The following is a 26,702-nucleotide window of genomic DNA, read 5'->3' as shown; positions in this document are numbered from 1 at the left end:
TCATGTTAGACAATATCTCCATTGTAAACCCCCCCTACAGTCTCCCTTTCCTAATCCCACCTTTCCCTTTTACCCTATGTCCTATTAACCCCAGTGTATTCCCAATCTGCTTTTTCATCCATGGTTTCCCTCACAAAACCATACCTTTGCCAATTGTTTCCCCAAAAATCCCTTTCCAACGCCGAGTGGGGGATGAAAAGGGGAAGGGAAGAAGTTAAACCCTCTCCTGCCTCAGTTTCCCCACAAAGCATGCTCAGAGAGTCCTGTCTCCCTTCTGTCAGCCCTAAGATGTTCCACAGAATCTGTTTGGACATTTAAAGACTCAGGAGGGTGGCTTGTTTTGTTTTGAAACTGTTCTTGTTATGTTTATCCAGTTGTTTTCATTCTCCTTTTATTAAAATAAAACAGGTGAGGTGTTGGGGTCCCTCCCCTGCCATGTAGCCCTGGCAGAGGGGCCCTGAGGGCACAGACACGGGGCTTCCCTGCCCCTGCTCAGCCTCGTTCCCGTTGGTTGGTTTGTGTTCCCTGCGCGGGCAGAAGGACCCTTGGTCCCGTGACTGTAGCAGTTCCTGAGCAGAGCTCCGGCCGTGCGGCTGGAGAAATAAACATCTCTGAAACATCTACCACGAATCTGTCCATATATATTTCTTTTCCTCGGGACTCCTGGTTTGATATATGCATGTTACAGTAATCCCCGCTGTAACAGATCCCTGCACCCCCATCCCAGCCAGGGTGCCCACGAGACACCTCAGTCCCAATGCTCCCTTAGTGAGAGAACTGGGGAAATAAACAAGGGGAAGAGTGCAAGGTCACTATTCCTAAAGAAGAATAGGTCAAGGAGAGACAGGATCAGCCTCAGGATCACCCATACACCCAGGTACTCTGTGCAAAAGTAGCCAACACAGGACAGGGCAACCCGGAATCTCACACCACAGGGGGATGGGGAAGGGGCCACATGTGCCACTGAGCTCTTGCAAAACCCTGGGCAGAGGCAAGGCCATTCCAGCCACATCCCGGCTCCTGCTGGACCCTCTTGGGGTGCTTGGGTGGCCCTGGCTACCTCTGGTAGAAGTAGCCGCACACGTCCAGGTGCTCTTCTCCAGCCACAGACGGGCATTGGCCCCCACCACTGCCCTGGGACACCCACCACCAGCCAGATACAAAAAAACCCCTAAAATAAACCTCTGCAGCTTCAAACCATAAACACAACAGTCTAAAATGACAACATAAGGCAAAGCAAAGCCCTCCAAATCCTCACACATGCACCTCATAGTCGTACATGGCACAGCCATACACACCCCCAGGCTCTCCCGAGTACAGAAGGTACCACCGGCATCCAAGATGATGCCACAGCCAAGGCAGCAGCCAGGAACATGCACCCAAACATGCCAAGGATGGGTACACAAGGTGAACAAACACTGACAGGGACTCACCCAGTGATGAGCACTTCAGGAAAGGAAGCACCTTGTCCCTGGGGGAGTGACGGGCTGGGGCAGGGAGGGTCCTGGGGCAGTTGGTGCTCAGGGTTGGGGCCAGCACCTCACTGATGGCATCGTGGGTGGGGGGCTGCCCACCAGCCGTGCCCCAGGAGGTATTCCAAGAGCAGGGCCAGGTGTCCCCGCCATGTCCCAGCATGGTGCCAGCACACAACGGGCAGATGTGGCCGTTCCCAGGTGGGACGCTGAGTGCGATAAGATGGGGCAATGAGGGGCTGAGGAGCCCCTGTGCCCCCAGCGTGGGACAGTCCCCACATGTCAGTGGCAGGCGGGGCCACTCCAAGGTCCCTGGCAGTCCGGACACCATAAGAGGGGTGAGCAGCCCCACCGCAGCACCTTTGGTCAGCACAACCATGCTGGGAGCCGTCTGTCTCGTCGTGCTGCTGGGCTACGGTGGGTGCAGGGGGATGGGGAGGGCTCGGGGCAGCGGGGACAGGACCGTGGGGCCTGCCGTGGCCCTGGGCACGGGCACAGGCAGCCTCTGATGTCCCTTTGCCGGGTGCCACACAGCCTACGGATGCGGCCAGCCGGCCGTGCCGCCACAGCTGGGCGCCCGCGTGGTGGGCGGTGAAGACGCCGTAGCCCACAGCTGGCCATGGCAGGTAAGGGGGCACAGGGACGGGCATGGGGACAGGGAGGGGGACATTCCTGCTCTGACCCTGTGCCTCTGCCCTCGCAGATCTCGCTGCAGTACAGCGACTCTGGGTCTTGGTACCACATTTGTGGCGGGACCCTGATTGCCCCTCAGTGGGTGCTGACGGCTGCCCACTGCATCAGGTGGGTGTTGGGGTGCTGGGGGGGATCTGTGCCATGGAGGTAAGATATCTGTGGGGTCTCTCATGCCCTCTCTCTCCCTGGCAGCTCTTCCTTGACCTACCGTGTGGTGCTGGGCAAGCAGGACCTGAGTGAGGATGACGAGCCCGGTTCTGTGGCCGTGGGTGTGGAGAAGATGATCGTCCATGAGAAATGGAACTCCTTCCTCATCATGTACGGGATGGGATGCACCAGGGATGGGTCGTGGGTGGCATGGCCACAAACCCCTGTCCCCATGGCCAGGGACCCTGTTCTCATGGCCAGGGACCACATCCTCATGGTCCGTATCCCCCTGTAGCAACGACATTGCCCTGATCAAGCTGGCAGAGGAGGTGCAGGAGAGTGACACCATCCGTGCCGCCTGCCTGCCGGACGCTGGCAAGATCCTGCCCAACGACTACCCCTGCTACGTCACCGGCTGGGGAAGCATCAGGAGTAAGCAGAGGGTCCCCAGGAGGGTGCCCAGGGGGTCCCCAGGAAGGGGGTGTGTGTGCAGGGTGTGAGGTGTGACTGTCCTTGCAGCCAACGGGCCCCTGGCTGACGTCCTGCAGCAGGCTCTACTGCCCGTGGTGGACTACGAGACCTGCTCCCAGAGGGACTGGTGGGGCAGCAACGTGTGCACCACCATGGTGTGTGCCGGCGGTGACGGCGTCATCTCTGGATGCAACGTGAGTGTCACCACTGCGGCATGGTGGGTGTATAAGTGGTGCGGAACCGTGGGCCCTCGGAGGAGAGGGATGGAGCCGTGGTGGTGGAGGCCCAGGAGGGATGAGGGGTGTGCTGGCCCAGGAGCAGTGGTACAGAGCATCTCTCCACGCAGAGCGATTCCGGCGGCCCCCTGAACTGCCAGCGCAACGATGGCATCTGGGAGGTGGAGGGCATCGTCAGCTTCGGCTCCGGCCTGAGCTGCAACATGATCAGGAAGCCGACGGTCTTCACCCGGGTGTCCGCCTACATCGACTGGATCAACGAGGTGGGTGCCCCTTCCTCTGCCCCCACACAGGGGCTGTTCTTGCCCCACTGAGGGCCTTATCATGACCCCCTCCATGTCTCGTTGGCAGAAAATGAGTGCGAACTGAGGACGCAGCACGTGGAGATACAACTGTTGAGCAAGATAAAAGCGGAAGTGCTGAGCTGGCCTCACTGGTTCTTTTTGGGGGGGATGTGGTGGGGCTGGGGATGCACATGCAGGGCTGGGTCTGGTGATGCCAACGTTCTGCTTGTGTGCTGGGGAAGGTTTCCCTGTTGTGCAGTGGGGTTGGGCAGGGCTCTAGGGAGGTACATCCTGCAAGATGCTTCTGGTCCTCATGCCGTGGCTGAGCCAAGGGGCTCAAGGTTTGATGGGAGAGGGGCTGGGGTCTATCCAGGTTGTTCAGGGGAGCTCCAGGGAACCCAGCTGGCCCTTGGGGACAATCTAGAACACTTGATAGCTCCCAGGGTGCTTTAGGGAACCTCACTGGCACTGCCTAGATGAGGGCAGCTGACTTTCAGTGGGGGTCTTGAGGGAACCAGGTTGGATTTGGAGGACTTGAAACTCGAGTCTGACTGGTTTGGGAGAGGTCGGGGTGCCTGCAGGAACTCCGTTGGAGACTGAGCCCTTGCGACCTGTATGGCACTGCCAGCTCCATCTCCAGGACCTGTGACGTGGCCCAGGAGTGGAGCATCATGCCACAGATCTCCTTCTGTGGTGGCTGGAGGAACAAGGTGGGCGGTGGGCAGCTGACAGGACCCCCAGCTGTGGGGGTCCCAGGAGGAGCCAGGGCTGCCCTGGGGGAGACAGGGAAACTTTTCAGGAAGAAGGCAGCGTGTGGGTGGGAGCAGGTGTGAAGGGGCTGGCCAGGAGGTGGGGGTGGGTGCTGCACCGTGAACCCCCGAGCAGAACCATCCACCACACCATCATCCCAGCCGGGATCCTCACGGAGTGAGGAGGAGGAGAAGGAGCAGGAACGGACGGCAGCACCTCAAGCTCGGTGGGGGACGTGATGGACGGTGCCTGGTTTAGGAGCTGTGGTGCCACTGGAGTGCTGAGCAGCACCGTCACCAGCCCAGAGAGCAACACTGGCACCTGCACCGGGCCTGGGAGTGCCAGCACGAGCCCTGGCACTGTGTGAGCCACATGGGGACTCTCCAGAGACCCTCTGGCACTCATCAGCCTGACCAAAGGTTTAGCAGGTGAAGAGGGGTACGGGGAGGGAAATGGTTTGGATGGACAGGAAATGTGCTATGGCAAAGGAACTGTAGGGATCACCCCAAAGGCTATTAAAGGCCTGCCAGTCAGATGATGTGTGGAGGTGGCTGCTCTGCACAGCAGGATGGGGCCAGGTGCTCGGGACATTGGCATAGGATTGGCAGCAGGATCTGCTCTCTTGGATGGAGAGTTCCAGGCTGTCCATGGGAAGCTGGGCAATGTGGGGTGCCCCTGTCCCCTCTGCATGTACACACATGTCCCATGGGGAGGGTTGTTGGGGCTGGGAGTGCAGAACCCTGGTGTCACAGCCTGTTGTATGTGTGCCTGTGCATTGTGTCCCATCCTCAGAGGGGGTTTGGTGGACACAAGAGCCCTGGGCAAGGCCCCAGAGTGCCACAAGCCCTTGTGCTGGGGCATCAGCCCTGCCCCAGCCAGCCAGCCATGGGCACTCCCCTGCAGTGGGTGTCACCCCAACAACCAGTGTCCCCTTGCCCAGGAGGAGGTGGAGAGTTGTGGTCCCTCTGGGTGAAGAACCTTTTTCTAACATCCAGTCTTTCCTTGGACACAGCTCCAGCCGCTCCCCCGGGTGCTGTCCCTGTCACAGAGAGCAGAGATCGGAGCTGCCCCTCGAGAGGAGCTGCAGCCTCCAGTGAGGTCTGATCACAGCCTCCTCCATCTGAACAAACCAAGTGACTTCAGCCTCGACTTTTAATCTCTAAGGCTGCATAGAGTTTAATGCGTATTTGTTATACTTACATGTTAATTGTCAATTATTGTTATATTCTGTTCATACGCTTTATAACTGACACATTAAATCTACAAGTTAACCTAGGGAAGTGTAAGCTTTATTTTTGGTAAATGTGTAACACCTTATATACACTTTATAGGATGTGTCCATTATTAAGTATTTAACAATACGGGAGAATAAGGGGAAGTTTAAAAGAATACAGCAAAACTTTGTGAAGTTCATCACTTTTACTTCCCTGTTGAAATATCAGTACTCATACAATCACTTACATAAAAATTACATCTTAAAAGTGGTCTTTACCCACTCCTGGAAATGAGAGCTCGGGGCACCTGCGAGACATGAACAAACTCCCCTGACACTGAGCAGCATCCTGATGCTGATGGCACAGAGCCATAGGGAAGCACAGCCCTGGCACACGGTGCCAGTCTATTACCGCAGGCCTGGTTCCTACGGTATATCACCGTGTCCCGTAGCTATAGGGAGGAGGAGGAGGAGGAGAAGATCCAGCAGGCAGGAATTGTGCAGCAAGATTGATTTATTTAATTATTTTACAAACTCTTTTATAGACTTTTTCTTCATAGTCTAATTGGACAAAGGACCAGCCACCCCTTGGGGGTGATTGGCCAAAATCCTAAAACATCCATTATCAAAATATTTTCTACTATACCATAAACAAGACTTTCCAAGGTTGCAGGTGGCTTGGTTGTTTACATTCCCTGCTACCTCTTCTGTGAGAGAGAAAAGTCTCTCACGGACTTAGAAAAATAACAAGAAGATCCTCACCAACAGCATTTTTGTACCTACAATTCCCTCTTTTTGTTTTATAAGATAACAACCCTACTATTAATCCTAAATAGAAATCTACATCAGTTATTAATTCTAAATATGTCCTTAAGGCTTTAACTATCTGACTCCATAACAAGAAATTCAAAATTCAGTCTCTGCTTGTGGAAGGGCCATCCCAGTCTCTGCTTGTAGAAGGACCATCTGCCTGATGGTTGACATCCTGGTCATCACCAGAAGAGTCACTAGGCTGATGATCTACATTCTGGTCGTCATTTGGATGGTTGGTGTTCTGGTCATCATTTAGAGGTTGCCTGTTCTGCCTCTGGTGCCGTAGGGCAGGGCGAACGCATTTTGAAGGTAGCCACCGTACCCCAGTATCTTTGGAAACGCAAGCATACCCACGACCCCAAACAATAAGCTCATGAGGGCCTTCCCACTGTTTAGTGAGGAAATTCCGTACCCAGACTTTTGCCCAGGGCAGTTGTATGTCGCCTGCAGACTGCAATGAGAGAAAATGATTCAGAATAACAGGATTATTTGAAGTTTGTGGTACTGTAAGGTGATTAATTGTATACAAAGCTTTTGCTAGTTGGCTCTGTGGGATTTCTCCATGCATTCCCCTTTTCTGTTTGTCCAAAACACGCTTCAAGGTACCATGAGCGCGTTCGACAATGGCTTGGCCAGTAGGAGAATGTGGGATACCAAAGGTATGGTCTACACCCCATATGTGTAAGAACTGCCGCGTCTTCTCCGAGGCGTAGGCAGGACCATTATCGGTTTTCACAGAAGCTGGCACGCCCAGGACTGAGAAAGCCAATTTCCAATGGGCAATGACATCACGGCCCTTCTCTCCAGTGTGAGCAGTAGCCCACATAGCCGAGGAGAAAGTGTCAATAGACACGTGCACATATTTCAGCCGACCAAATTCTGGGATGTGAGTTACATCCGTTTGCCAAATCTGCAAGGCTTTTAGCCCTCTGGGGTTTACCCCCGCTGGCAAAGGTGCAGCAAGTCCATGACAGTTGGCACAAGCGCTGACAATGTCGCGCGCCTCAGTTGGCGTTAAATGGAACTGCTTCTGCAGGGTATGTGCACTTTGATGGAAGAAACCGTGCGATGCCTTGGCTTGTGCAATTTTGTCAGGCTGAGGCCCTACCCACGCAGGGTTGGCCAGCATGTCAGCCCTGGCATTGCCTTCTGTTAGAAACCCTGGTAAATTGGTGTGGCTTCGAATGTGCAGAATGTAATACGGATGCACTCAAGCCTGAATTGCAGACCACAAGGTTTGCAACAGTGAAAACAGAGCCGCATTGTTCACCTCCTTCAGAAGTGAACAATCTAAGCGTTGGGTGACATCTGCTACATAAGCAGAGTCAGTAACCAAATTCAAAGGTTCCTGTGAGAATCGCTGAAAAGCCATGGTAACAGCTCTTAATTCAACTAACTGAGCAGAGCCTGACTCGTGTTCCTTCAGCACCTGCCATTCCAATCCCTCCTTCCAGGTAACAATGGCTTTCCCAGTTTTCCCTGAACCATCCGTAAAGACGGTGGGTCCTTGCACCGGCACTCGGCTATTTCTCGGCCGCAAGGAAAGTACGGTCGATTTTGCCAGCTGCAGTAATTTATGGCTGGGCAGATGGTAAGTGATCTGCCCTGAAAAGTTTTGCAGCGCACTTTGCAAAGGAGCACTATGGATGAGGCTCCACTCAAAGTATTCCTTTGAGATCGGAATGACAATTACTGCAGGATCCGCAGCCATCAGTTGCAAACACCGTTGACAGCATTTGATTATCAGAGAAGCGACCAATTCAAACACTGTGGTCACCGTCCTTTTTGGCTGGTGAGGCAAAAAGACCCATTCTAGGATATGCAAAGGATCAGGCCATTGTGCATTCCACTGGCCAATGATACTTGTAGGATGGAGGTCTGGAATAGTAATGAAAACAGTGATAGCAATGGAGGGATCCACTCGATAAACCTGACGAGCAGAAACAGCCCGTTGGACCTCCTGCAGCGCTTGCCGCGCTTCCGGAGTCAACTCCCGAGGTGAATTCAGACCAGGGTCCCCTTTTAATAAATTAAAAAGAGGGGAAAGCTGCTCTGCAGTTAGACCTAAATAAGGTCGTAACCAATTGATGACACCCAACAGCTTTTGAGCATCATTCAAGGTTTTAATCGAATCCAGGAATTGCACCTCTTGGCGTTGGATAATTTGGTCCAAAATTTTCACTCCTAAATATTTCCAAGGAGGATGCTGTTGAACTTTCTCCGGAGCTACCTCTAATCCATAGGCATGCAGAACAGCGAGCAGCTGAGGCTGTATTCTCAGCAGCTCGTCCCGAGTGGACGCTGCCACCAGGATATCATCCATGTAGAGGTAGCAGCGTGCATCAGGAAACTGCTTGCGAACTCCGGCTAACGCTTGGGCGACATACCACTGACAGATAATTGGGCTGTTCCTCATCCCTTGAGGGAGGACCTTCCATTGGTATCTCTTAGCAGGTTCAGCATTGTTAATGGCAGGCACAGTAAAGGCAAATTTTGGTTTGTCATCAGGATGCAAAGGAATTGTGAAAAAACAATCCTTTAAATCAATGATCAGGATGTCCCACCCCATAGGAATCATGGTGGGAGAGGGCATGCCAGGCTGCAATGCCCCCATACCTTCCATTACTGCATTAACTTTCCAGAGGTCCTGCAATAACCTCCATTTCCCTGATTTCTTCTTAATTACGAAAACAGGAGTGTTCCAGGGGCTAGTAGAAGGTTCAAGGTGCCCCTGTTGTAACTGTTCCTGAACCAGCTGATGAAGGGCGTCTCTTTTGGTAGGGGCCACTGCGGCTCAAAGACTGGTGTGTTAGTCAACCACCACAAAGGCAGTGTAGGATGCTGTGCGCCCTTACACACAGTGACCCCTGCTAAAAATTTGTCCCAATCCGTACGCCCCAAGCTGCCAACACATCCCGCCCCCAAAGGTTAAGGGAAGTGGTAGCAACATAAGGCCTGATTGTAGCTGTGCGCCCCTCTGAGTCCTTCACCACCACAGGCCGTTCGCTTAGATAGCTCTGTGTGGATCCTCCTAATCCTGCGATGGCCGATCCCACCGGGGCTAAAGGCCATGAGGGAGGCCACGCAGAGAAGGAGATGATCGTTACATCAGCACCCGTATCAATCAAACCTCGAAGCTGAGTCCGGGGTGGACGGGCGTTCGGCAGGATCAGGGTACACGTCATCTGTGGCCTTTGGTCAGAGATGTCTGCAGTCCAGAAGGCCTGCGGAAGTCCCGTAGATCCACTACCGTTATCTTCGTGAGTTTGTTGCTCTATCCTGGGGACACAAGACTTAAAAGGCACCAATTTAGCAAGGCAGGTCTTTTCAGGAATAGTTACAGGGGGTTTTTGCGTGGAGACCATAGCGCAAATCTGACCTTTAAGTCAGCATCAATAACTCCTGAGTGCACTAAGATTCCTTGATGGGCAACATCAGGTTTTCCCACCAGCATCGCACTGGATCCCTGGGCTAAGGGTCCATATGTGTCCAAGGGAACCTTATGAATACCGCTAGAGTCTAAGACGACTGCGGCTGCGGTGTGGACGTCAAACCCGTCTGATCTGTGGGTGCCGTCTGATCCCTGGGTGCCGTCTCTAGGGTGGCTGGGTAGGGCTGTGCCTGTACCTGTGCCACCCTCTGGGGGAGCGACTGCATCGGAGAGCAATTCCCCCTCCTTGCAGCCCGGCGGAAGTTTCCCGACAAAGGCTGACCATTGGCATGAGTCCGGGACCTACAGTAGCCCGTGCAATGCCCTGGCCTGCCACACCTTTTGCACTGGGGGATCGGTGTGTTCTCTTTTTGACTCGGCTTAGGCCGCTTCCGTTTCTTCACCTGTTTTGGTTGCTTTGGTTCACGACTAGAAGATGCGTGAACAGGCTGCAGGAACGCAGCCAAAGCAGACCTTCTCTGGTTCCCAGATCCCACCTTAGCGCAGGCTTCGACCATGTCTGTTACCTCAGGATCCCCTGGTAAGGCATCTATGATTTTTCTGCACTCCTCGTTTGCGTTATCTCTCACTAACTGCCTTAACAACAACTGTCTTAGCCCGTCATCTTCAACCTGCTTCTCGAGAGAAGCAGCAACTTTCTCTACAAAAGAAAGGAATGACTCTGATTTCCCTTGAACTATTTCAGTATATCGCTTTCTGGGTGCTGACAACTCTATGGTTTTCAACAGGGCAGCCATGCCGACCTGTTGTGCTTGCTGCAGGATGCTAGAGGGCAAGTTACCCTGTAGACTGGGATCAGAGAAGGGACCAGTCCCCATCAAAGCATCCACTCCTGCTGTCTGTCTAGGATCAGCAGCAGAGAGCTGCAAATTTGCTAATGCAGTCTTGTCGGCCAGCTTTCTCCAGGTTGTTTCAAAAACTGTAAATTGTACAGGTTGAAATAGAATTTGACCTAAGTGTCTGATATCAAATGGAGAAAGCAAATCTGTATTTATCACCCTTATTATTTGCATAACCTCAGCAGAACCTAGCCCATATTGTGCCACCTTGGATTGGAGGTCCTGGGCAACTTTCCAAGCAATTACCTCATGCTTGTCATGCTCTCCTGAATCTGGGAGAGCCTTATACACTGGGAAAGCATGGATCTCTTTTGGGGAACCAGTACCATCCTGAACTTCGGGCACAGCCTGCGGATGGAGTGTAACAGCTCCCCGGTTACCCCCTGAATCCTCAGATCTATTTGGCATTCCAAGGATTTCTAATAACCTCCAGTCACCCTCCCCCAATGCTTGCACCTTAAGAGACTCTAGGAAGCGATTATGATGCGTCGGACGCACTGTTACCGTGCAGTCCGGAAAGGTCCAGGGGCGAGACCAGCGCAGCCTTTTTCTTCGCCGCGCGGCTACAGCCGCCTGATGACCTGGGGCCAGAACCTCATCTGCCTCACTGCCTGACGAGGAATCATCAGGCAAAGGCAACTTTGGGGTGCTGGGAGGGAACAGAAATGTACGGGGCGGTGAGGCACTTTGGCTAAGTTCGCCAGAGCCAGAACAGACAGGATAGACTGCAGCTGGCTGCGCGGCAGTTTTTACAGCAGTCTCTTTACGGGAGGCCGTCTCGGCCAGATCCGACCGAGGCGGTACTGAAGCTGCAGCTGACTCTGGAACTACGGCTGCGCCCGGCGCCGCGGTCGGCGCCGCGCTCGTCTCCCGCACAGCAGCCACGTTCGGCGCGGTTGCCGCTTCCGCTGCTGTTTCGCGCTCCCCGGGCGCGCTCGGCGCCGCCGCTTCTGCCCGCCGCTCAGCAGCCGCCGCCGCTTCCGGGTTTTCCCGCGGCAGCGCTGTTCCCGGTTTCGCCGCCGGCCGCGCCGTTTCTCAGCTCGGAGCTGCGTCTCCCGCTTCTGGCGGGGGGGGCGCGGGCCGCACGGCCGGCGCTGGCGCCGCTTGCGGCGCGGGCTCAGGCATTCGCCGCTCTAACAGGCTGAGCAAGTCCTCCATCCTTCGGGATAGGTTTCGCAGCTCTGCCAGAAAGGGCAAATGCTGCATAAAAAGGTCCATGGTTCGGTTCTGCGACTGCGCAGAACAGTCCAGCGCCAGGGAGGGCAGCGGACCATAGCCAGGCAGTTCCGGGGGGGGCACGCCCGGCGCTACGCCCGCTAAGTTAGATCCAGGTGCATACGGAATCGAACTAGGACGCTCTCTGGGCGTCCAGTTGGCTAAGCCGCTGATCTGCGGCCCTGGATAAGCCGTGGCTGCCGTCCAGCCAAACGGCAAGGCAGGCTGTGCGCCCTGCCTCTGCCCTGACCCCCCCGCCTCTGGCGGCGCGGGGTCCCTGGGGGCTGCGGAGTCCTGAGACTGTGCAGGGTGAGCCGGCGCAGGCTCTGCCTGTGGAGCCGGGGGGGTTATTCCGAATCCACCATCACTTGCCCCAGAAGCCCAGTCAGCGGGGCCCCCCTCGGACATTCCTCCGTCACTTATCACCGAGACAGGCGATCCAGCCCTGCTATCACAGTCAAGGGCTGTCAGCAGGATAAATAACGAACGCCAGGTTTTGTATAATTCTAACGCTGCCAGCTCCCCAGTCGGGAGCTCGTGTCGGACAGTGCATCCGAGTTCTTGCCATAAGGAAAAGTCCAAGGCACTATCTCTGTCCATGGAAATCCCTTTTAAAGTAGCCCAGTCTAATAATTCCCGAACTGAGTTTTCAGGAATGGAGGTTTGCAATATGCTAAACACACCTTTCCAGACCAGTACGACAGCGTCATTCTGTGAGCCGCTGTTCGCCATTTCTCAGTTCTGTCGGACCTCCCGGTCCCGGGGGGGGAAAAAGGAACAGCGTACCTCTACAGGAATTCGGCTTGGCTCGCAGCAGCAGGACACATCAGAGAGCGCAAATCACGTCGGGCAGCACCAAATATTACCGCAGGCCTGGTTCCTACGGTATATCACCGTGTCCCGCAGCTATAGGGAGGAGGAGGAGGAGGAGAAGATCCAGCAGGCAGGAATTGTGCAGCAAGATTGATTTATTTAATTATTTTACAAACTCTTTTATAGACTTTTTTCTTCATAGTCTAATTGGACAAAGGACCAGCCACCCCTTGGGGGTGATTGGCCAAAATCCTAAAACATCCATTATCAAAATATTTTCTACTATACCATAAACAAGACTTTCCAAGGTTGCAGGTGGCTTGGTTGTTTACATTCCCTGCTACCTCTTCTGTGAGAGAGAAAAGTCTCTCACGGACTTAGAAAAATAACAAGAAGATCCTCACTAACAGCATTTTTGTACCTACACCAGTCCACATCCCGGGCTCTCCTCAGGGACATCCAGCACTGAAACACAAGGAGGAGGGAGATGAGCAGTGGGGCCCATGGAGTAACCCCAAAAGAGCATTCCCCCATCTCTCCCTGAGCCCCCACTATCTTCCAGCTCCGCCACACGCCCCAACACTACACCCGTGCCACTGCAGTGCTCCTGCTCTGCTCTGGCCTCCACCAGGGATGTCCCAGGAAGGGACAAGCCAACTGCAGTCCATGTCATGGAAGAAGGAAAAGGACAAGACTGAGCCATCTCTGCACAAAGCCAAGCACCAGCTCCCTGCACCCCCATCCCAGCCAGGGTGCCCACGAGACACCTCAGTCCCAATGCTCCCTTAGTGAGAGAACTGGGGAAATAAACAAGGGGAAGAGTGCAAGGTCACTATTCCTAAAGAAGAATAGGTCAAGGAGAGACAGGATCAGCCTCAGGATCACCCATACACCCAGGTACTCTGTGCAAAAGTAGCCAACACAGGACAGGGCAACCCGGAATCTCACACCACAGGGGGATGGGGAAGGGGCCACATGTGCCACTGAGCTCTTGCAAAACCCTGGGCAGAGGCAAGGCCATTCCAGCCACATCCCGGCTCCTGCTGGACCCTCTTGGGGTGCTTGGGTGGCCCTGGCTCCCTCTGGTAGAAGTAGCCGCACACGTCCAGGTGCTCTTCTCCAGCCACAGACGGGCACTGGCCCCCACCACTGCCCTGGGACACCCACCACCAGCCAGATACAAAAAAACCCCTAAAATAAACCTCTGCAGCTTCAAACCATAAACACAACAGTCTAAAATGACAACATAAGGCAAAGCAAAGCCCTCCAAATCCTCACACATGCACCTCATAGTCGTACATGGCACAGCCATACACACCCCCAGGCTCTCCCGAGTACAGAAGGTACCACCGGCATCCAAGATGATGCCACAGCCAAGGCAGCGGCCAGGAACATGCACCCAAACATGCCAAGGATGGGTACACAAGGTGAACAAACACTGACAGGGACTCACCCAGTGATGAGCACTTCAGGAAAGGAAGCACCTTGTCCCTGGGGGAGTGACGGGCTGGGGCAGGGAGGGTCCTGGGGCAGTTGGTGCTCAGGGTTGGGGCCAGCACCTCACTGATGGCATCGTGGGTGGGGGGCTGCCCACCAGCCGTGCCCCAGGAGGTATTCCAAGAGCAGGGCCAGGTGTCCCCGCCATGTCCCAGCATGGTGCCAGCACACAACGGGCAGATGTGGCCGTTCCCAGGTGGGACGCTGAGTGCGATAAGATGGGGCAATGAGGGGCTGAGGAGCCCCTGTGCCCCCAGCGTGGGACAGTCCCCACATGTCAGTGGCAGGCGGGGCCACTCCAAGGTCCCTGGCAGTCCGGACACCATAAGAGAGGTGAGCAGCCCCACCGCAGCACCTTTGGTCAGCACAACCATGCTGGGAGCCGTCTGTCTCGTCGTGCTGCTGGGCTACGGTGGGTGCAGGGGGATGGGGAGGGCTCGGGGCAGCGGGGACAGGACCGTGGGGCCTGCCGTGGCCCTGGGCACGGGCACAGGCAGCCTCTGATGTCCCTTTGCCGGGTGCCACACAGCCTACGGATGCGGCCAGCCGGCCGTGCCGCCACAGCTGGGCGCCCGTGTGGTGGGCGGTGAAGACGCCGTAGCCCACAGCTGGCCATGGCAGGTAAGGGGGCACAGGGACGGGCATGGGGACAGGGAGGGGGACATTCCTGCTCTGACCCTGTGCCTCTGCCCTCGCAGATCTCGCTGCAGTACAGCCGCTCTGGGTCTTGGTACCACACTTGTGGCGGGACCCTGATTGCCCCTCAGTGGGTGCTGACGGCTGCCCACTGCATCAGGTGGGTGTTGGGGTGCTGGGGGGGATCTGTGCCATGAAGGTAAGATATCTGTGGGGTCTCTCATGCCCTCTCTCTCCCTGGCAGCTCTTCCATGACCTACCGTGTGGTGCTGGGCAAGCAGGACCTGTTGACAGATGACGAGCCCGGTTCTGTGGCCGTGGGTGTGGAGAAGATGATCGTCCACGAGAAATGGAACTCCTTCCTCATCATGTACGGGATGGGATGTGTCCAAGAGTGGGTGGGGGGCAACAAACCTGGGGACCACATCCTCATGGTCTGTGTCCCCCTGTAGCAACGACATTGCCCTGATCAAGCTGGCAGAGGAGGTGCAGGAGAGTGACACCATCCGTGCCGCCTGCCTGCCGGACGCTGGCAAGATCCTGCCCAACGACTACCCCTGCTACGTCACCGGCTGGGGACGCATCAGGAGTAAGCAGAGGGTCCCCAGGAGGGTGCCCAGGGGGTCCCCAGGAAGGGGGTGTGTGTGCAGGGTGTGAGGTGTGACTGTCCTTGCAGCCAACGGGCCCCTGGCTGACGTCCTGCAGCAGGCTCTGCTGCCCGTGGTGGACTACGAGACCTGCTCCAAGTGGGACTGGTGGGGCAGTCTTGTGCACACCACCATGGTGTGCGCCGGCGGTGACGGCGTCGTCTCTGGATGCAACGTGAGTGTCACCACTGCGGCGTGGTACCTGCCCCCCGCCCAGGGTGGGGTTGACAGCGGTGCTGGAGCAGTGCAGGGCCACAGGTCCCAGGGGAAGAAGGAGGGGAGGGATGGAGCTGGCGTGGCGGGTGCTGGGTGGGATGTGGGGTTGTCGACGAAGTGCCCAGAAACAATGGCTCAAACTGTCTCTCCACGCAGGGCGATTCCGGCGGCCCCCTGAACTGCCAGCGCGACGATGGCATCTGGGAGGTGGAGGGCATCGTCAGCTTCGGCTCCGGCCTGAGCTGCAACATGATCAGGAAGCCGACGGTCTTCACCCGGGTGTCCGCCTACATCGACTGGATCAACGAGGTGGGTGCCCCTTCCTCTGCCCCCATGCAGGGGGTTGGCCACGCTGCCTCTGCCCTGCCAGGGGTCTCACCATGAGCCTCTCGTGTCTTGTCTTTGGCAGAAAATGAGCGCGAACTGAGGACACAGCATGGAGCACAAGTATTGAGTGTGATAAAGGCAATAGTGCTGAGCTGGTCTCATGTGTTCTTTCAGGGGGATGCCATGGAGCAGAAACAGGGGGCTGTGCTCTTGTGGTCCTGGGCTTCTGCCTGTGTGCTGGGGAGAGCCCCCACATCGTGCAGTGAGGCTGGGCAGGGTCCTGGGGAGCCCGAGGTGGGCAGAGATCCCACAAGGTGCTCCCAGCTGGGAGAAGAGCCATGGCCATCGCCAAACCAAAGGGTTCAAGGCTTGGTTGGTGGTTTGATGGGAGAGTGGCTGGAATCCAGCCTGGTGGTCCTGGGGGGCTCTAGGGAACTTGGGGGAGGGAGCTATAGGGCCTCTGGCTGACCCCAGGAGGTTTTAGGTGTCTTGGCTGGCCCTGGGATGGATCAGGGGATCTTGCTGGTACTGGGCTACTTGACGGCAGCAGATTTACAGTGGGGGTCTTGAGGGAACTGGGTTGGTCCTGGGGGGTCATCCTGCAGCCCCACCACATTCCCTCCACCACCTGTGCTGCCAGAGTGCTCCCACTCTGCTCTCACCTCTGCCAGGGATGCCCTGGGGAAGGAGCAGCCACTGTAGTCCACATCATGGAAAGAAGGAAAGGGACAAGGCGGAGCCATCTCTGCACAAAGTCACCCCCACCCCAGCCAGGGTGCCCATGGAACACCCCGGTCCCAATGCTCCCTTAGTGAGAGAACTGGGGAAATAAGCAAGGGGAAAAGTGCAGGGTCACCTTTCCCAAAGGAGAACAGATCCGGAGGAGGTGGGATCAGCCCTAGGATCACCTGCACATCCAGGTGCTCTGTACAAAACTGGCCAAGACAGGACAGGGCAACCCAGAACTCCACCCCACAGGGAATGGGGAAGGGGAATGGGGAAGGAGACAACCATGAGCTCTCACAAACCCCTGAGCACAGGCAAGGCCATCACAGCCACACCCCAGCTCCAGCTGGAGCCTCCTTATGGTGCTCCAGGCAGCCCTGGCTCCCTCCTGCAGCACCCTCAAACCACCTGAAATGCTCCCAAAGGAGCATGGAAATACTCAGTGACTGCAGAAGCAGACTGGATATTCCCAGGTTCCCTGGAAATCCCCAAGCACCCCTCAGCACAGACCTACCCTAAGGCCTCTGCACCTCCCAAGGGTGGCTCCAAGGATGCTTTCCCTCCTCAAAATCCAACAGAGATGCTGGATTTCTGACCCACGGCCATCACTGCAGCAGCTCCTCAAGTACTTTACCTCAGCTCTGATATTCCAATGAATCCTCATCAGTTTCCTGCTGGAACTCCATAGGCGGGCACAGCCACATTAGAAATGACCCAGTAACAGCAGACACGAGTGAAGGTTCCTACTCTTCCCACTTCAGAGGAGCCTTCAGGAGGCACTGAAATGGCAATGAGGAGATGCAACAGACAAGGGAACACAGCTAAAGATTTGCTTTTTAATTGCATTTATTAGAAACACTGACTACAAAACTCATCCCATTTCACTTGAACATCAGATACCATCAATCAGTTACCCGGGAAGCACAGGACACAAACATCATGATCAGCAAAGAAAAACACTCTGAGGCCAAGCGTGGCCGTGTCAGGATAAGGCAGAAGTGCTCTCCTCTGGCTCTGCTCTCCAGGAAAGGGACTTCCTGCTCCATCCACAACATTTCCCATCAGCACAGCACAACCTCCATCTCATCTCTACTCCACGGCAAAGACAGCGCTCGCAGATCACGTTTCTCCAGACAAACATCTGGACACACAGACAAAATCCACGGGGAGCACTGACACCGGGTGGCGGTGGGCACAGATTTCATTCAGCCACAGGAACATCTCCAGCGCTTGGCAGAGGGCTCGGAGCCCACGTGTCAGTCGCATGCGAAGAAGAATTTTTTACGGAGGAAATTGAAACATCCCGGCATCTGCTTGTACCTTCCCTTGGCAGAGACAGCACCTGCCACCTGGGAACAGGAGAGAGGCTGAGGAACAGGGTGCTCTCCCCACCCCTTGAAATCAACAGCTGCCATGCCAAGGCGGCCAAAGAAGCACCACAATGACCGGAAAACAACAACAAGGTGATTCTGTAAGTCCTCTCTCCCTTCACACTGGACTTTTCTCCTATCCATGGAGAACAGAGTAAGTGTCTGGGGCACCTACACTTGTACCCAGCTTTGGCAATATCGAGTCAACAAGGCACACAAAGGAAGACATTGATCAGCCAGACTCGTTCCATAGCCCTGTGCATTGTTCTCCTCCACTCCCAGGACAAGCTTACAGCAGCACCCAAACCCCATCAGCTTGGATAGGATAAGCCATGACATTTTTTAGCAATTTCCTCAGAGGGATTAAAGCCTGTATTGCCAGGACTACTCCTCGCTGGAGGAACCTCCAGTGATTTTTGGCAGATTGAGGCCAGACACTTTCTCTATAATTAAACCTCTCTGCAGGACCTCCAATTAGCCTGTCCCTAAACTCAACGCTCAATATCCTCACTCCTTTTTTGAGTGTAGGCCTCCATGCTCCAACTGATCACACCCCTGACTATTTCCTTCATCCACAAAAAGCAGGAAAAAAAAGAACATTTACCCTCACTAACATGCCCAGCAGATCTTCTGAATGGGCATATTGCTCCAGCACACTGTCCAGCATTTCCACATACCACGAGCCACTCGACTTCTCCCTCCAGGAGACAAAACCTTCAGAGAAAGAAGGAGAATGTTATGCCAAAACCCACCTGCTGTTCTCATCCCAACGAGTTCCTGCTGCTCCAACAGAGCCATGTTGTCCTGAAGCGCCCCAGATTTTGGCCACAAAGCTCCAACTGTTTTGCTAATTCCCCCATGCCCAGCAAAGGATTTGCACAGGCTGCTTCACCTGGAAAAGTTGAGTAGGAAACCAAGATGTCGCTGGGTGTGGGCAAACAGGCGATGGCATCGGGCTCATCCACGTTATCCGATGGCACCCGAAACGGAGTCGCGTCCGATTCCAAAGAACCCCCAGGAGCTTCCTCTTCAGGCGAATCACAATCCACTACAAAGCCTTGATCTCTTTGTTCTGAAAAAAGCAGCAACAAGACAGCTCCTGACGTTCATCCCACCTAAGCGATTCACGGCTGTACATCCAACGTTAAGAAGAGAGGGGGAAAGAAAAGGACAAAGGCCCTAGAACAAAATAAGGCTCTTTGGCTGTTCGGCTGCACTGGTTGAGTCGAAGTCATTGGCAGTTTATACAAAATTCCTCATTCCGTGAGAAGAGCTGGAGCAGCCTCTCAGCACGTGGGAAGAGAAGAGGCAGCTGGAGTGAGAAGGCAGCTGGAGAGAGGGGCAGGTGACAAACAGAAAGGGAGCCAAAGCCACAGCCTGACCACATCTCCGCAGCCCAATGCTACCAGAGCCAACACAAAGATTCACCTCCACCACAGGCCTGGATGAAGAACAGTTTGGGTTTTCCTCTCAAACTCGGGGAATTGGACCCATTGAAATAGTTCACAATCTTTTCTATGGGAATGGGTTTTCCATCCGTTCCGTAAATGCCTCCGGGAAACTGAATATGGCTCGTCTGCAAGAGGAAAATGCAGGACCTAGTGACACGGAAGGCAAGGCCAGTTCCGAGGGAGCCCCTTTCCCATCAGGTGCTTCATGGCCTAAAGGTACCAGAACAAATCCTGGCATTTGTGGGAATCCCTGTGGCCAAGTCAGGGTGAGGGGACACCCAGGAGTCATTTGAAATGCACTAAAACCCAGCAATCCAACTTCTATATCCAACTCATATCCCACTTCCTCCAGCAAAGCAGTTCTTCATCCTCTGGGACAATGGGCACATACCATACACCATTTTCCTAAGAATGCCTCTCCTCATCCTTCAAGAACTGACTTGGAATAAACAAGCTTTGGTGCTAATAGCATCTCACTGTCAGAGCTGGAGAACAGGAAGGACTGAATGACCATAGCATGAGGCTGAGTGTCCTCCCTTCAGTTCAAATTATTAGCCCCAACTTTGGAAATGGGAAACACTTGTCCACTGGCACCACTGGATCAGACTACACCAGAGAGGCTCCTGTTTTCTTTAATCCAGAATAAGGATGTAACTCTTTGAAATGCACTGTGATGGCAGAACAAGGTTTTGACAGACCACTTCCCTCTCACCCTGTGTGAGACCACAGGACAGGGAATTAAGCCCTTCCCACACCTAAAGAACAAAGGGAGAGATGGGACAAACCCACCTGACAGCCATGGGAAAGGATGACCACGATGCAGCAGTCCAAAGCACTGTGGTCCTGCCGTGACAGCTTCTGCAGCTCCAAAACAATTTCCTGTGTGGAAAACATTGCAACGAGAGTTTTTTGAACCATATCTCAGCTACAGGTTACTGCCAGGCCCTGCTCTAATTGTGCTGCCATGTGGAAGGATCTGGTCAATCTCTGCCACAGGATAACATGAGCCCCAAGTACAGCTGGCAAAAGCCATGGCAGAGGGTCAGTATTTCTGTGTCTCTGCCCTTATGTAACACTGGCTGCTTTAATCACACAGATTTCTCACCTCTCTGCACTCCTTACAACACAGCACCATGAACCAAAACACATTTCCACATGATTTATCTGCTGAAATCCGCTGCTTCTGACTGGGAGCTCGTAGGTGAGCAGAGAACCACGTTTTACTTTCAGATGATCAAGTTCCCCCAGTGCTTCCAGTAACAGCCAAGGATGGCACAGACAGACATCAGACAGCTGTCCAAGCTATCCCAAAAACACAGCCTCACCAATTCCCTACAAATCACAACCCAGATTCAACATTCAGGCAGAGGGGTGAAAATGTGCAAGGTCCTCTCTCCTTCTGCAATTGCAGCACAACAATAAAATAAGAGGATGCAAGTGGTTCATCGTTTCTCTGGGGGCGGTTTTGGCGTGTTGCCAACACAAGACACATCCCCTAAAGCATTCCCATCGTTTCCAGGGGCTCACCTCTCATCCCTCGTGTCAGCAGGACACAACCAGCCTCACCTGAGCTTTCAGATCCCGCCGCGTCAGGACGGTGAAGCGCAAGGCCTTGAAGCGCCTCTCCAGCTTCTCACAGTCGATGTCGGAGCCTTCTCGGGTCGAGAGACCCGAGTCTCTGGAGAAATTGACGTTATTGAGGATCAGGCAGTGTCCACAGGGATCCGTTTTCATCTCATAAACCTGGCAGGGACACGTCACAATTAAACTCCCTCTTATTCCAAGTGCTTGCTGGCTAATCCAGCAGGATACAATGCCAGTGAGGAATGGGAGTCCTTAAAGTGGCTCATTTCACAGCTTTTTCATTTCTCTACACTTAGGGACGGGTAGGAGCATCCATCCTCCACACACATGTTCTCATCAGCAGCCGGGAACAAAAAACAACCCACTAAACTGGGGAAAACCTTTGTGAGAAACTGGCTGCTGCTTTATCTGTAGCATCTCCCACAGCAAGTTGAAATTTCTGGGAATTTTTTTTAGGCATCATCATTAAACCTCACCACAAGAAGCCAAGAATTTGTGGTATTGCTGCAGTAGTCTTAAGGAGGATCTGGCTAATGACTGACCCACCCCGAGACCTCAGCCCTGTTACAGCCTCGGAGCAATTGCTCGGCTAACACAAAATGAGAACCAGCTCTTCCAGAGATATTTTCTTGAGTCACCCGTGAGGCACAGAGCTTTTGCCTGGTAGGGAACACTTTCAGCCTACTCAAATACTAACCAGGTCACGGCTCCTCTTGTCAACAGCTGAACCTACAACACACAACAGACACAGGATTTAGCTCACCACACTCCACAATGAGACCGCACTCCTAGAGCTCACATCTTTCCCAACACATATTAATTTCCCCTTCCCACCACACTGGTGTAGGAACCCAGAGTGCCGTGAATATTTCTCTGCCTGTTTTTAAGGGTTTTTACCCCCTGAACAACACTGTTTTAACCTCCAACCTTGGAAAAAACTGCCTGCGATCAGACAGGAACTAGAAAATACAATGTTGTGAATTAGGTGATAGACTAGAAAATACAGTGGTGTGAATTAGGTGATAGGCTACTATGTAAGATTGTCACAGGGTGAAAATTTAGAGGTTTTGGGCTTCTCTTTGTAGTAAATAGATAAGAGCAAAAAACATCAAAATGGAGGATTGTTGTTGCTCTCCAAACCTTCTTCTTCTTCTTCTACTACTCCATATTCTGCAGTAAAAGTTGTTTGGGATGATTGGACAAAAAATTCCGCAGTTCCTGGCAATGTTACTGAATAATTGGTAGGAAAGTGAAAATAATATACGTTTCTAGTAACCACTGGTTAACTTATCTTTAAAAGGCTGTGTAAATCTTGATAATGGGACTTTTCTCCAGCATTCTCTGCTCTGCGTTATGCCTGGGTCACGCTAGTGGCTCTGTTTCTCTGATAAGAGTTAATAAATAACTATCCGGCAGCACTGAAACTCCAGGAAGGCCTCAGTTTGTCTCTTGAACTCCTTGCAAGGACTTTAAAACACCCTCTCCCATCAGGAGAGATTTGATTTACAGCACAGTTCAGTGTCAACTGGAAATGAGCTTTTGGCATGCTGTGTCTCTAGAAGAGCCTGGAATGTGGCTTACCCCGGGCTGGCACAGGAGGTATTCGAGGTCTTTCACTCTCGGCTTGGACTGAGATAGACAAATGTTCGTGAGGGGTCACATCTGTAACGACATGGGACAAAACCACAGAGGATGAGTCTGAGCTCAAAAGCTTCCACTGCTGGAGAGCAGGACATACAGACTGCCCCAAGAAGCTGAGGAGGCCCCATCCCTGGCGGTGTTTAAAGCCAGGTTGGACGGGGCTTGGAGTAACCTGGGATAGTGGAAGGTGTCCCTGCCCATGGCAGGGGATGGAATTAGATGAGCTTTAAGGCCCCTTCCAACCCAAACCATTCTGGGATTCCATGATTCTCCCATCAGTCACTTCTACCAGGATAATAAAAATCATAACTTTCCAGACTCTTGCCCACAGCTGCCACCCCCCATGGTGCTGTTTGCCAAAAACACCTCACACACTCAACACTGACTTTTACGCTGTTTTTCTTCCCGCAGCTCCAGCTCCACGGGCCGCAGGTCCGGCAGCTGCGGCAGCACTGGCCGGGATTCGCACTCCTGGATCAGCATCTCAGCGAGGTCACCCTGCCCGGTGTCCCTCAGGATGGAGAGGAAAGCAGGGAAAGCCTGCTTCCCTCGAGTCTCCAGGTCGATGATCAGCTGTCGGGCTTGCTCTCCTCGGCTGCCAGCACTCTGCAGAGGAGAAAAACCCAGAAAAACAAGTGATCATGCAGTGCCTGCGCAGCCCTTCTGACCAATCTGAACGGGGGAATGCGGGATCTGCACCCAGGACATGGACACGGGGTAAACAACAGCAAAACCCAGTGGAAAGAGTCACAGAGACCCTCAGCAGCCACCAGACCCCCAGCCCTGACCTCCCTCCAACAACAACAGTCACCACTGGGACACCCAGCCCACTGCAGGGTCTAGAGGGAAAGGGGGAGAGCGAGCACCCCCAGCCTGGACCCTGGGGACAAACAGGCACCCCATGGCTGTCACCAGTGTGTAAGACGGGGTAAAACACCCCCAGGCCTGGCACCTGTAACCAGGGGGGGAAACGGGAACACCTTAAGGGTGTCACGAGATTGGGATAGGGACATGAACAGAAAGCCCTACACCTGGCACTGCCTGGGGCTGGGGACAAGAAGGGACAAGTGTGGGGGGTTCTCAAACATTTTATCTGCACAAGGACCAACCCCAGGCTTTGCCATCAGAGTGAGGGGACACAGGGCCATCCCTTTGGGCCTGTCACCAGGGCTAAAGGGACATGGAGTTCCCCTATGAGCTTGTCACCAGCGTGAGGGGACCTGGGGTCTCCCTTGGACTTCAGAGGACACAGGACAATCCCTCCTACGTCTGTCACCAGAGTGAGAAGACTTGGGAGGCCACCCCCAGACCCGTCACCGGGGCTCAGGGGATATGGGTTCCCTCTTTGGGCCCAAGAGGACATGGGGGCCTGTCACCAGGGCTCAGGGGACATGGGACGCTTCCTTAGGCCTGTCACCTGGGTTCAGAGGATGCGGGAGCCCGCCCGCCACGCCCGTCCCCGGCTCTCAGGGAACACGGACCCTCCCCGGGCCACCCCCGGTGCTCAGTGTCCCGCTCCCTGGCCCACCTGCAGCTCCTCCAGCATGGGCCGGGTGAAGAGCCCGCGCTGCTCCAGCGGGTCCCAGAGCGGCTCCACCCGCAGCGCTGCCACCAGCCGGGCCCGCCCGCGCCGCAGCGCCCGGCGCTGCTGCTCCTCCATGGCCCGGAGCCCTGGGCGCTGCCGGAGCCGCCGCTCAGCCCCGGAACCACCGCCGCTCTCTTCCCGGAGCCGCCGCTCTGCCCCGGAGCCGCTGCCGGTCTCTTCCCGGAGCCGCCGCTCAATCCCCGGAGCCGCCGCCGGTCTCTTCCCGGAGCCGCCGCTCTGCCCCGGAGCCGCCGCTCAATCCCCGGAGCCGCTGCCGGTCTCTTCCCGGAGCCGCCGCTCTGCCCCGGAGCCGCTGCCGGTCTCTTCCCGGAGCCGCCGCTCAATCCCCGGAGCCGCTGCCGGTCTCTTCCCGGAGCCGCCGCTCAATCCCCGGAGCCGCTGCCGGTCTCTTCCCGGAGCCGCCGCTCTGCCCCGGAGCCGCTGCCGGTCTCTTCCCGGAGCCGCCGCTCTGCCCCGGAACCACCGCTCGCTGCCCGGAAGCGCCGCCGCCTCAGAGTCCCAGAATCACACAGGGAGCCAGGCTGGAAGAGCCCTGGTGTGGTCCAGAAGGGTCATCCCAGAGCACACGAAACAGGATTCCGTCCTTTTGTGTTTTGGTGTTTTGTTTGTTTGCTTTTAAATACCTCCAGGGATGGGCACTCCACACCCTCTCTGGGCACTGTGTCACCCGCACAGCAAGAAGTTCTTCCTCACGTTCAGATAGAACTTCCTGTGCATCAGTTCCTGCCCGGTGCTCTGGGGCCGCTGCTGGCCCCCGGAGCAGAGCCTGGCCCTGCCCTGAGCCCGCCCTGCAGCCAGGGACACCGAGGGCTGAGGGCCCCTCTCAGCTGGGGCTCCTCTCGAGGCTGAGCAGCCCCAGCTCCTTCAGCCTGTCCTGGGCACGGGGATGCTCCAGGCCTTTCCTCGCCTCCGCTGCCCCGGCTCCAGGAGCTCCCTGGCCCTGCTGTGCTGAGGAGCCCAGGCTGGACACAGCACTCCAGGTGTGTCTCCCAGGGCTGGGCAGAGGGGCAGGGTCGCTCCCTGACCTGCTGCCAATGCTCCTCCCAGTGCACTGCAGGATCCCATTGGCCTCTTGGCCCCCAGGACACTCTGCTGGCTCCAGGACAGCTCGTTGGCCACAGGACCCCCAGGTGCTTCTCCGCAGAGCTGCTCCAGCAGGTCACCCCCAGCCTGTGCTGGTACGTGGGGTTGTTCCTCCCCAGGGGCAGGACCTGCATCTGCCCTTGTTGAGCTTCATTAGGTTTCTCTCTGCCCAATTCTCCAGCCTCTCAAAGTCCTGCTGAATGGCAGCACAGCCTTCAAGGTGGATGAGCCACTCCCCCAGGCATGTCACCCAGTCCCCCAAACTTCAGGTGGGTCAGCCACTTCCCCAGTTCCATATCATCACCAAACCTGCTGAGGGTACATTCCATAGCTCTGTCCAGGTTGTTGATAAACACGTTGAGTAAGACTGGACCCAGTATTCATCTTTGAGCAAGCCACTGAATGCAGACCTCCAACTGGATCATGGCTCTCTGAGCTCTGCCATCCAGGCAGCCCTTGATCCTCCTCATCACCCATTCGTCCAACCCATATTCCCTAAGCCAACTCTTGTGGGTTTCAGCTGAGCTGGAAATTCAGCACCACGCAGCTTGCTCAACTCCCCCCTTCTCTTCCCCTCCCACCCCAGTGGAATGGGAAGGAGAATCAAGGTAAAACTTGTATGTTGAAAAAAATAACAGTTTAATGATTGAAAATAAAGTAAAATACAGTAGTAATGTAGATTATAACAACAACAACAATAACAACAATAATAACAATAACAACAATAATAAAGAGGAAAACAAGTGATGCACGATGCAGTTTGCTCACCACCCACTGACTGATGTCGGACCCCCTTCCTGAACCCAGATCAGCTCCCTCCCAGTAACTCCCCCCAGTTTATACACTGGGCATTCTGTGGTGTGGAATATCCCTCTGGCCAGTTCGGGTCACCTGTCCCATCTGTGCTCCCTCCCAGTTTCCTTTGTGAACCTCCTCACTGTCAGAGCACGAGACAAGCAAAATGTCCTTGACTTTGGATAAACACGACTTAGCAAAAAACCAAAACAGAATCACAGAACGTGCTGAGTTGGAAGGGATCCACAGGGATCGTCGAGTCCAAGTCCCGGTCCTGCACAGGACACCCCAAGAGTCACATCATGTGCCCAAAAGTGTTGTCCAAGTGCTCCTTGAACTCACACAGACTCAGTGCTGTGACCACTGCCCTGGGGAGCCTGTTCAGTGCCTGACCACCCTCTGGAGGAAGAACCTTTTCCTAACATCCAACCTAAACCCCCCTGATACAACTTCAGGCCATTCCCTCAGGTCCTGTCACTGTCACCAGGGCAGAGATCAGTGCCTGTCTCTCCTTTTCCCCTCATGAGGAAGTTGTAACTGGGATGAGTCTCCCTTCAGTCTCCTCCAGGCTGAACAGAACAAGTGGCCTCAGCCGCTCCTCTTCCCCTCAAGGCCGTTCACCAACTTCACTGCCCTCCTTTGGACGCTTTCTACCACCTTAATAGCTTTCTTACATTGCGGTGCCCAAACCCACCCTCAGTACCCCGGGTGAGACCGCCCCAGCAC

General features: G+C 54.8%; 3 protein-coding genes across 7 annotated transcripts; 2 read left to right on the top strand and 1 right to left on the bottom strand.

The window, feature by feature from the left end:
* Positions 1 to 2,196: 2,196 nt before the first annotated feature.
* Positions 2,197 to 3,349, top strand: LOC116454694 (chymotrypsin-C-like; the record flags this gene model as incomplete). The annotated part of the gene is made up of 5 exons (XM_032131594.1): positions 2,197 to 2,273; positions 2,358 to 2,483; positions 2,608 to 2,744; positions 2,832 to 2,977; positions 3,130 to 3,349. Coding segments are annotated over 5 exons (690 nt in total), but the record flags the coding sequence as incomplete, so codon positions are not given.
* A 10,585-nt stretch (positions 3,350 to 13,934) lies between these two features.
* Positions 13,935 to 15,871, top strand: LOC116454691 (chymotrypsin-C-like). Its single transcript, XM_032131590.1, has 8 exons — positions 13,935 to 14,306; positions 14,424 to 14,515; positions 14,593 to 14,690; positions 14,775 to 14,900; positions 14,983 to 15,119; positions 15,207 to 15,352; positions 15,550 to 15,702; positions 15,803 to 15,871. The coding sequence occupies exons 1-8, from the start codon at positions 13,964 to 13,966 to the stop codon at positions 15,818 to 15,820; spliced, it is 1,113 nt and encodes a 370-aa protein (XP_031987481.1). The 5' UTR covers positions 13,935 to 13,963; the 3' UTR covers positions 15,821 to 15,871.
* CASP9 (caspase 9) lies at positions 15,696 to 24,722 on the bottom strand. 5 transcript variants are annotated; one of them, XR_004244167.1, is made up of 11 exons: positions 24,021 to 24,722; positions 22,879 to 23,098; positions 22,433 to 22,513; positions 21,549 to 21,580; positions 20,834 to 21,010; positions 20,057 to 20,146; positions 19,245 to 19,392; positions 18,709 to 18,888; positions 18,421 to 18,530; positions 17,081 to 17,225; positions 15,696 to 15,816 (listed from the first exon to the last, which is right to left on the bottom strand). XR_004244167.1 is itself a non-coding variant. In XM_032131586.1 (11 exons), the coding sequence occupies exons 2-11, from the start codon at positions 24,150 to 24,152 to the stop codon at positions 17,703 to 17,705; spliced, it is 1,263 nt and encodes a 420-aa protein (XP_031987477.1). In that variant the 5' UTR covers positions 24,153 to 24,207; positions 24,250 to 24,722; the 3' UTR covers positions 17,264 to 17,702. The 5 variants fall into 5 exon arrangements, 4 of the variants coding, with proteins under 4 accessions (XP_031987479.1, XP_031987477.1, XP_031987476.1 ...); XM_032131586.1 differs by lacking the exons at positions 15,696 to 15,816; positions 17,081 to 17,225 and adding an exon at positions 17,264 to 17,795 and having other exon boundaries at positions 24,021 to 24,207; positions 24,250 to 24,722; XM_032131588.1 differs by having other exon boundaries at positions 15,696 to 17,225.
* Between the last annotated feature and the right edge of the window lie 1,980 nt (positions 24,723 to 26,702).

Source organism: Corvus moneduloides, chromosome 22, assembly GCF_009650955.1.
Source record: "Corvus moneduloides isolate bCorMon1 chromosome 22, bCorMon1.pri, whole genome shotgun sequence".
Taxonomy (NCBI): Eukaryota; Metazoa; Chordata; class Aves; order Passeriformes; family Corvidae; genus Corvus; species Corvus moneduloides.
The sequence above is the reverse complement of the archived record's forward strand: the minus strand, read 5'-3'. Positions and strand labels throughout refer to the sequence as shown.

Bases quoted from the DNA above. Each gene is read 5' to 3' on its own strand.
- CASP9 (XM_032131585.1), bottom strand. From the start codon at position 24,152: ATGGAGGAGCAGCAGCGCCGGGCGCTGCGGCGCGGGCGGGCCCGGCTG. The intron at 18,889-19,244 runs GTGAATCTTTGT...TGCTTTTTTCAG, and splicing joins CATCCAGGCCTGTGGTGGAG to AACAAAGAGATCAAGGCTTT. The intron at 18,531-18,708 runs GTGAAGCAGCCT...CTTTCTCTGAAG, and splicing joins TTCCTACTCAACTTTTCCAG to GTTTTGTCTCCTGGAGGGAG.
- LOC116454691 (XM_032131590.1), top strand. From the start codon at position 13,964: ATGGCATCGTGGGTGGGGGGCTGCCCACCAGCCGTGCCCCAGGAGGTA. The intron at 14,307-14,423 runs GTGGGTGCAGGG...GGTGCCACACAG, and splicing joins CGTCGTGCTGCTGGGCTACG to CCTACGGATGCGGCCAGCCG. The intron at 14,691-14,774 runs GTGGGTGTTGGG...TCTCCCTGGCAG, and splicing joins ACGGCTGCCCACTGCATCAG to CTCTTCCATGACCTACCGTG.